This window comes from Mustelus asterias, chromosome 10, assembly GCF_964213995.1.
Source record: "Mustelus asterias chromosome 10, sMusAst1.hap1.1, whole genome shotgun sequence".
Lineage (NCBI taxonomy): Eukaryota > Metazoa > Chordata > Chondrichthyes > Carcharhiniformes > Triakidae > Mustelus > Mustelus asterias.
Window position 1 is genome coordinate 103,530,822 of NC_135810.1, and position 10,462 is coordinate 103,541,283.

General features: G+C 48.5%; 1 protein-coding gene across 1 annotated transcript in view; it reads left to right on the forward strand.

The window, feature by feature from the left end:
- LOC144499823 (NACHT and WD repeat domain-containing protein 2) overlaps positions 1–10,462 on the forward strand; it is a 44,433-nt gene that overhangs the window by 29,533 nt on the left and 4,438 nt on the right. The window contains 1 exon segment of the mRNA XM_078222342.1: positions 5,593–6,170. Within this exon segment, the coding sequence (XP_078078468.1) occupies positions 5,593–6,170 (578 nt within the window).

Consider the following 10,462-nt stretch of genomic DNA (forward strand, 5'->3'; position numbering starts at 1 on the left):
ACCACGTCCACTGCCTTGCCCCCATCCACCTCCTTGGTCACTTTCTCAAAAAACTCAATAAGGTTAGTAAGGCACGACCTACCTGCCACAAAACCATGCTGACTATCACCTATCAATTCATTACTCTCCAAATAACTATAAATCCTATCCCTTATAATTTATTCCAACATCTTGCCGACAACAGAAGTGAGACTCACCGGTCTATAATTCCCGGGGAAGTCTCTGTTCCCCTTCTTAAACAATGGGACAACATTCGCTAACCTCCAATCTTCTGGTACTATACCAGAGGCCAACGACGACCTGAAGATCAGAGCCAGAGGCTCTGCAATCACTTCTCTTGCCTCCCAGAGAATCCTTGGATAAATCCCATCCGGACCAGGGGATTTATCTATTTTCAGACCCTCCAGAATATCCTGCACATCCTCCTTATCAACTGTAATACTGTCTATTCTACTCCCTTGCAACCCAGTGTCCTCCTCAGCTATATTCATGTCCCCTTGCGTGAACACCGAAGAGAAATATTGGTTCAATGCTTCACCAATCTCCTCCGGTTCCACACATAACTTCCCTCTGCCATCTATAACTGGCCCTAAACTTGCCCTAACCAACCTTCTGTTCTTGACATACCTATAGAACGCCTTAGGATTCTCTTTAACCCTATCCGCCAAAGTCTTCTCATGTCCCCTTTTAGCCCTTCTAAGCTCGCTCTTCAACTCCCTCTTAGCCAATCTAAAGCTTTCTAGTGCACTACCCGAGTGCTCACGTCTCATCCGAACATAAGCCTTCTTTTTCTTTTTAACCAACAAAGAAACTTTTTTGGTGCACCACGGTTCCCTAGCCCTACCAATTCCTCCTTGCCTGACAGGGACATACCTATCACAGACTCGCAGTAGCTGCTCCTTGAAAAAACTCCACATGTCGGACGTTCCCAGTCCCTGTAATCTCCTAGTCCAACCTATGTTTCCTAATTCTCTCCTAATAGCCTCATAATTACCCTTCCCCCAGCTAAAACCACTGGCCCGAGGTTCATGCCTATCCCTTTCCATCACTAAGGTGAACGTAACCGAATTGTGGTCACTATCCCCAAAATGCACACCAACTTCCAAGTCCAGCACCTGGTCTGGCTCATTTCCCAGCACCAGATCCAATATAGCCTCACCTCTAGTTGGCCTGTCTACATACTGAGTCAAAAAACCTTCCTGCACGCTTTGAACAAAAACTGACCCCTCTAACGAGCTAGAGCTATAACAATTCCAGTCAATATTAGTCAAGTTAAAATCCCCCATAACAATTGCCCTATTACTTTCACTCCTAAGCAGGATTGACTCCGCAATCCTTTCCTCAACCTCTCTAGAACTTTTAGGAGGTCTATAAAAGACTCCCAACAGGGTGACCTCTCCTCTCCTATTTCTAATCTCCGCCCATACTACCTCAACAGATAAGTCCTCATCAAACCTCCTCTCTGACACTGTGATACAATCTCTGACCAATAATGCTACCCCTCCCCCTCTTCTACCTCCTTCCCTACTTCGACTAAAACATTTGAACCCCGGGACCTGCAGCATCCATTCCTGCCCCTGCTCTATCCATGTCTCTGAAATAGCCACAACATCGAAGTCCCAGGTACTGATCCACGCTGCAAGTTCACCCACTTTATTGCGAATACTCCTGGCATTGAAGTATACACATTTCAAACCCTGCTCCACCCCACCTCTGCAATGCCGTGCATTGCAGTCCCCATCCATGCATCCCTCACTTTCAGCCCCACTACTCAGGATCCCTCCCCCCCCCCCCGAATCAGTTTAAACCTCCCTGCATGGCCTTAGCAAATTTACCCCCCAGGATATTGGTCCCCTTCTGATTAAGGTGTAGACCATCCTTCTCATAGAGGTCACACCTTCCCCAGTACGAGCCCCAATTGCTTAAGTACCTGAACCCCTCCCTCCTGCACCATCCCCTCAGCCATGAATTCAAACCTTCCCTCTCCCTATTCCTCTCTAAACTATCCCGTGGTACAGGCAAGAGTCCAGAGATAACCACTCTGTCAGTCTTGGCCTTTAGTTTCCACCCCAACTCCATAAATCCCTGCCTAATATCCCCTTCCCCTATCCTCCCTATGTCGTGTGTCCCCACATGTACAATAACTTGTGGTTTATCTCCCTCCCCCCTAAGAGTCCTGAATACCCTGTCAGACACATCCCGGACCCCAGCCCCTGGTAGGCAACACACCAACCCTGAGTCCCTACCTTTAGTTCCGACCCTCCTATCTGTCCCCTTAATTGTGGAGTCCCCAATCACAAGGCCCAGTCTTTTACAGCCCCTAACCACCTGAGCTTTCTCACTCGGCTCACCCCCAGAGATCTGCTCTCTATGCTCAGTTGATTCCTCCTCAACTGTAGCCTCCAGCACCGAAAACCTATTATGGAGGGGAACCGCCCCAGGGGATTGTCTTCCCGATTGCTTCTTACCCCTCCTCCTGGCATTGACCCAAGCCTCATTTCTAGGAGTTACTATTTCTCTATAACTCCTATCAACTTCCACCTCCGCCTCCCGAATTATGCGGAGTTCCTCTACCTCCCCCTCCAGCTCCTTTACACGCTCCTCCAGAAGCTGCAATCTAATGCACTTCTTACAACTAAAATCTCCTGAAACACTACTGGATTTCCTCACCACATACATCCCACAGGAGATGCAGCATACTGCCTGAACTGCCATCCCTGAAGCCATTACCAGCAAGAAAAAAAGAAAACAAAAAAAAACTTCCCCACACTTCCCCAACTGTCACTCTCCACTGCAGCCCGAGCAGCACTCCCACACTGAGACACCAACTGTCACACTCTACTGCAGCCCGAGCAACACTCCCTCACTGAGACACCAACTGTCACACTCTACTGCAGCCCGAGCAACACTCCCACACTGAGACACCAACTGTCACACTCTACTGCAGCCCGAGCAACACTCCCTCACTGAGACACCAACTGTCACACTCTACTGCAGCCCGAGCAGCACTCCCTCACTGAGACACCAACTGTCACACTCTACTGCAGCCCGAGCAACACTCCCACACTGAGACACCAACTGTCACACTCTACTGCAGCCCGAGCAACACTCCCTCACTGAGACACCAACTGTCACTCTCCACTGCAGCCCGAGCAGCACTCCCTCACTGAGACACCAACTCTCCCACCCTGACTGCCCACCCCTCTCCTGGGGGAAAGACTGGGTAGAATCTTCTGGTCCCACCAGAAGTGGAAAGCTTGGCGGGCGATGGAACTTAATTTGGCAAGAGGCCAAAATTCAGTTTGCTGATGGCAGGGTGAACTTTGGCAATTATTTTCTCTGGGCTTTAAAGACGTGCTGTAGGTGAGTTAAGCTTCTCAACGAGCAATGTCAGGAAGCCCTTTTATAAGCATTAGCATATCATGTGTGCACACTGAAGGCCAGCTTGCTGGAATTAAGTTGCCTCCCAAATTAATTTCCCCCCCCAATGAGAAATTAGGAACGTTCACTTTTATCACTGTGCATTAATTAGCGTGTACTTGGTGAGGTAAACTTCTTCCATGATCATCAGTGAGTTGCCGCTGCGTTGTCCTCTGTGGGAAGTGTCCGGAATTGTCAGCCTGTGTTTGAGACTGGATAGTGACAGTGTAAGTTGGGAGATGACCAAGAAAGGGAGGAAGGGTTAATGGGAAAGGGTGGAGCAGTGATCAGGCAACGGTGGAAGAGACAGTGCAGGCTGGCCTAGCCCCCTTTAAATGTGGCGCCCTGACCTTTGACCCCAGGAGGTAATGGCAGGGTCAGCAAACTTCCTGCCTGACCCCAGCCATGAGAATTAGCAAGCTCCTGGTGGAAACATATTTGATGAGTTCACATTGCAAGATTGCACATGGTCAGTCACCCCGCGCCCCCCAGCGAAATTACTCCCCCTTCCCCATCGCCGAACTATTGGAGGGAAAGTCATTGATGAAGCAGCTGAAGATGGTTGGGCCTCGGACACGAACCCTGAGAAGTCCCTGCAGTGATGTCAGGGACAGAGATGATTGGCCTCCAACGACCACAGCCATATTCCTTTGTTCCAACCAGTGGAGATTTTCCCCCAGTTCCCACTGATTTCAATTTTGCTCGGGCTCCATGATGTCACACCGGTCAAATGCTGCCTTGATATCAAGGGTAGTCACTCTCGCCTCGCCTATTGAGTTCAGCTCTTTTACCCATGTTTAGATCAAGGTTGTTGTAAGGTCGGTAGCTAAATGGCCCTGGTTGAACCCAAACTGAGCATCAGTGAGCAGGTTATTGTGAGTAAGTGCCGCTCGATAACACTCATACGACTCCTTCCAATGCTGGTTGAGAGTAGATTGATGGATATGGTATTTGGATTGCATTTGCCTTGCTTTTTTTGGACAGTGGGGCAATTTTCCACATTGTCAGATAGATACCTGTATTGCATCTGAACTGGCACATCTTGGCACAGGGTGTGGCTATTTCTGAACTGGCACATCTTGGCACAGGGTGTGGCTATTTCTGGAGCACAAGTCATCAGTAGAATCATAGAATCTACAGTGCAGAAGGAGGCCATTTGGCCCATCGAGCCTGCACCGACAACAATCCCACCCAGGTTCTATCCCCGTAACCCCACATATTTACCCTCCTAATCCCCCTAACACCAAGGGGCAATTTAAAATGGCCAATCAACCTAACCCGCACATCTTTGGACTGTGGGAGGAAACTGGAGCACCCGGAGGAAACCCACGTGGACACGGGGAGAACGTGCAGATTCCACACAGACAGTGACCCGAGACTGGAATCGAACCCTGGTCCCTGGCACTGTGGGGCAGCAGTGCTAACCACCGTGCCACCCTACTACAGCCAGTAGGGCTATCAAAGTCTTTGCTGTGTCCAGTGCCTTCAATAGTTTCTTGATCTCACTTTGAATCAAATTGGCTGAAGACTGGGAACGGTTCTGCTGGAGATCAACTCCAGGAGGATTCCTATTTCTCCACATTTAATTGGAATAGATTCTAGTATAAGTCCTGGGTCCCAAACAGAGAGTTGTGGTGGAGCGCAGGGATAAGACTGGGGATGTGGAGGCCTTGCTGATCTGAACAGGAGCACCTCATTTTAATAAGTTGCCGCAGATTCCCGCTGATAGTCACTCTCATTCCCGCTCATTCTCCCCGTGTCTGCGTGGGTTTCCTCTGGGTGCTCTGGTTTCCTCCCACAGTTCAAAGGTGTGCGGGTTAGGTTGATTGGCTATACTAAGTTGACCCTAGTGTCAGGGGATTGCCAGGGTGTGGGATTGCGGGAATAGGTCCCGGGTGGGATTGTGGTCTTGCCGACTCGATGGGCTGAATGGCCTCCTGCACAGTAGGGATTCTATGATGGCTGGCCCAGTTGACAAGCTGTCTGCTGAGCAGATGCGCTGACAGGCAGCAGGAGTCTGCAAGCGGGTTCCTGGGGTTAGTAGCTATGGAAACCAATCAACATTGCAAGCCTGAGATTCTGTCATGAAAACAAAATTAAAAACCAGCCAGACTCTCAAATGAATGTCCATTTAAAAGCATAAGTGCTATAATATCTTTCTTTGTTGAATAGCTCTTGAAGATGAGTTACTGCACGCTGTAGTAAATCAACCAGCAAGTGTTCTCCAAAACTGCATTTGCTACATCTGTAAAGTTCCACATCTCACCCGCCACCTGAAGAGGATTCTCAAAGACCAGACAGGACAAACAGACGCAGACAGGCAGCTGCCGCAGGATGCCCTGGCGTATGCCCAACTCCTCAGACTGCGCGACGAGATCCTCCCGACACTGGTGGTCTCTAACTTACAGGTCTACACCTCTACGCTGCTGGACAACCAGCAACTGAACTGTACGGAGCAGGTGAGACAAGAGTACACCGAGGGCCTTTGCCAGCAGTTCTACGCCGACGTGATTCGGCTGCTTGACAGCAACAATGCAGGAAGACCGTGGGGTGAGTTGGACGGCGGGACAGAGGAAATGATGAAGCACGCATCCCTGTGCAATGTATACGCATCCCTCTCTGACTTTGAGTGGAAAGAAATGGACCAGGTTAAAGAATACGTCCTTGGGAAGCAATCCAATTCCCCCTTCATTATTGTGGGAGGGCCTTGCAGTGGGAAAACACTTCTCATGGCAACATGTGCCAAACAGGTACAGAATTTTATCTTTGACTTAGTCCTGTTACACCACCCCCCCCCCACCCCCGACCCCCCAAACACCCTTCACCCCCTCCCCCCCTGAGATTTGGGGATTGACTGCTTCCCAAATACAAAAAGGACTTGGGCTTCTGTAGTGCCTTTCATAACCCCAGTGTGTCTCAACTCTCTTAGTAACCTGTTACAGAAAGGAGTGGGATTTCATTTAAACTGCTCCGATTTCTCCTCTGCCACCCGTCCATAAGCAGAAAGGTGTTTGGACTTTGATTTCCCCCATTATAAATGGTAGCCGTGATGTGGAGATGTCGGCGTTGGACTGGGGTGGGCACAGTAAGAAGTTTCACAACACCAGGTTAAAGTCCAACAGGTTTATTTGGAATCACGAGCTTTCGGAGCGCTGCTCCTTCGTCAGGTGAGTGGAGAGGTAGGTTCATAAACACGGCATATATAGGCAAAGACACAACTGCAAGCTAATTACAGGTTGGAATGTGAAGAATGGTTGGAATGCAAGACTTTACAGGTAATCAAGTCTTTACAGGTACAGACAGTGTGTGTGGAGAGAGGGATAATCACAGGGTAAGGAGGCATGGCTATTTGGCTATCAAGTTCCGCAGGCATGAGGACGGCCTCAACAGGGATCTTGGGTTCATGTCACACTATTTGTAACCCCCACCACACTGCAAAATCCTCCTAACTGTCCTGGTTTGAGACAATTCACACCTCTTTAGTTTGAAGGATCAGCTCTCCGAAAGCTCGTGATTCCAAATAAACCTGTAGGACTTTATAAATATATTTCCAAAACCCTCGGTGTTGGTGAGATCTAATTTCTATTAATCCCACAGCAAATCCGAGACCGGGTGAACTCAGGGTTAGTTTATTTGCACACACTCCAATGCAGGAGGAGAGAACCACTGTTGCACCTTTTTTATTCATACGATAAGAGGGGGGATAGAGAAAGAAATATTTGCAGGGCAAAGGCCAGAGAGTAAAGAATTATTGTCTCACTGAATGCAAAATCAAAGCCCCAAAGTGTATCCCTTCACAAACACCGGCAGGCTGAAAACTGATTCCAGATCATTCACTTTTCCATTAGAGATGGCTTCCACGATGCAATAGGTACACGGCAATTCATTAATCTGGGTCGGATCTCAAACAATGACGAGATGGAGTACAGGAAAGGGATAGAGAATCTGGTGAAATGATGCAGGGACAATAATCTCTCCTTCAATGTCAGTAAAACGAAGGCGATAGTCATCGACTTTAGGAAGAGTAGTGAACGACATGCCCCTGTTTGCATCAAGGGGAATGAAATGGAAATCGTCGAGAGCTCCAAGTTTCTAGGTGTCCAAATCGCCAACAACCTGTCCTAATCCCTCCAAGATGCTGCTACAGTTAACTTGTAGTCACAACAGTGGTGTCATCAGCAAACTTGAAAGTGGAGTTGGAGCAGAATTTGGCAACGCATTCGTAAGTGTATAAGGAGTATAGTAAGGGGCTGAGGATGCAGCCTTGTGGGGCACCAGTGTTGAGGATAATTGGGGAGGAGGTCCTTACTGACTGTGGTCTGTAAGGGTTAGGAAGTCCAGGATCCAGTCACAGAGGGAGGAGCTGAGCTCTAGGCTATGGAGTTTGGAGATGGGTTTTGTTGGAATAATGGTGTTGAAGGCTGAGCTGTAGTCGATAAATAGGAGTCTGACATAATTGTTCTTGTTATCCAGGTGTTCCAGGATTGAGTGTAGGGCCATGGTGATGGTGTCTGCTATGGACCTGTTGCGGCAATAGGCGAACTGTGAATCCAGGCAATCTGGAAGACTGGAGTAGATCTGTGCCATGACTAAGCTTTCGAAGCATTTCATAATGATGGATGTCAGAGCCACTGGGCGGTAGTCATTAAGGCACGCTGCTTGGCTTTTCTTTGTACAGGGATGATGGCCATTATGAAGAGACACACTGAAAAAGGTGTGGGGAGAAGATACTTGTATTGGCAAAGACTGACTTTATTCTGTCTGCATTGAAAGCCATAGGTGTCTAAAGATTACACCACTCCTTGTCCATTCCAACAAATAGTTCTGACCATATTTGCTCATCTTTCTTTCAAAATCCTTCAATTAATTTATCTTCATCCACCTATCCAATCTAACCTTTAACATTGATCTAATTCTTGCTTCAACAATTAACCCTGGAAGTGAATTCCACAGCCTCGCTGCTCTGAAGACATTTCCATTACCTTCTGTTTGAATTCACACAGCATTTAATCTTGTATCTATAGCCTTTATTGCTAGGGGATTGGAGTACAAGAGTACAGAGTCTTACTACAGATGTATAGGTGAGACCACACCTCATAGAACCCCTACAGATCAGAAGGAGGCCAGTCAGCCCATTGAGTCTGCACCGACCACAATCCCACCCCGGCCCTATTTTACCCTCCTAAATCCCCCTGACACTCACGGACAATTTAGCATGGCCAATCGACCTAATCGGCACATCTTTGGACTGTTGGAGGAAACCGGAGCACCCGGAGGAAACCCAAGCAGACACAGGGAAAATGTGCAAACAGTGACCCGAGGCCAGAATTGAACCTAGGACCCTGGCGCTGTGAGGCAGCAGTGCTTGCCACTGTGCTGCCCCAAAAAACGGAACACCTGGAGGAAACCCACATAGACATGGGGAGAACATACAAACTCTATACAGACAGTGACCCAAGCCGGGAATCGAACCCAGATCTCTAGCACTGTGAGGCAGCAGTGCTAACCACTGTGCTACCGTGTCGCCTGGAGCACTGTGTGCATTTTTGGTCTCCACATTTAAGAAAGAGTATTATTGTATTGGAAGCAGCGTAGTGAAGGTTCACTAAATTGGTCCCTGGGTTGAGGGGTTGACCTAAAATGAGAAGCTGAGTAAATTGGGCTTATATTCTCTGGAGTTTAGAAGAATGAGAGGTGATCTCATTGAAACCTCCAGAACTCTGAAAGCACTTGATAAGGTGGGTGTTGCGAGATTGTTTCAGCTGGATGGGGAATCTAAAACACGGGCACAGTCTCAGGATAAGGAGCCAATCTGTTAGGACTGAGGCGAGGAGAAAGTATTTCACTCAAAGGATTGGGAATATTTGGAATTCTCTGTCCCAGAGGATTGTGGATGCTCCATCATTGAATACATTTAAGGCTGTGATAGGCAGATGTTTGGCCTCGAGGGGAATTAAGGGATATGGGGAGCAGAGGGGAAAATGGAGTTGAAACCCAAGGTCAGCCATGATTGTATTGAAGGGAGGAGCAGACTTGATGGACCCAAATGGTCTATTCCTGCTCCAATTTATTGTGCACCAGTTTAAAGTTTATTTAATAGTATCAAAAGTAGGCTTACATTAACACTGCAATGAAGTTAATATGAAAATCCCCTAGTCGCCGCACTCTGGCGCCTGTTCGGGTACATTGAGGGAGAATTTGGCATGACCAATGCACCTAATCAGCACATCTGATTAGGTTTCCTCCCACAGTCCAAAGATGTGCGGGTTAGGTTGATTGGCCAGGTTAAAAATTGCCCCTTAGAGTTCTGAGATGTGTAGGTTAGCGGGATTAGCGGGTAAATATGTGGGGGTAGGGCCTGGGTGGGATTGTGGTCAGTGCAGACTCGATGGGCCAAATGGCCTCCTTCTGCACTGTAGGGTTTCTATGATTTCTATGATCTTTCAGAGTGTGGGAGAAAACTGGAGCACCCGGAGGAAACCCACGCAGACACGGGGAGAATGTGCAGACTCCGCACAGACAGTGACCCAAGCCGGGAATCGAACCCGGGTCCCTGGCACTGTGAGGCAGCAGTGCTAAGCACTGTGTCACCGTGCCACCCCACTTGATGACGATGTTATAGAATATTTTTGGCCACAAAATGGCATACCGAACTTGGTGAAAGTGCCATATTATTCATTAGCAAGGATGCGGCAGGATCTGAGTGGGTTTTTGGTAGCAAGGCTACATAATGGCATGAAGTTACTCTTCTGGGCAAGCCGGCATTTTCCAGTGGTTGTCAACAGGCATTACCTCGAGGGACCTGGGTTCGATTCCCGGCTTGGGTCACTGTCTGTGTGGAGTTTGCACATTCTCCTCGTGTCTGCGTGGGTTTCCTCCGGGTGCTCCGGTTTCCTCCCACAGTCCAAAGATGTGCGGGTTAAGTTGATTGGCCATGCTAAAATTGCCCTTTGCGTCCTGGGATGCGTAGGTTAGAGGGATTAGTGGGTAAATATGTAGGGATATGGGGGTAGGGCCTGGGTGGGATTGTGGTCGGTGCAGA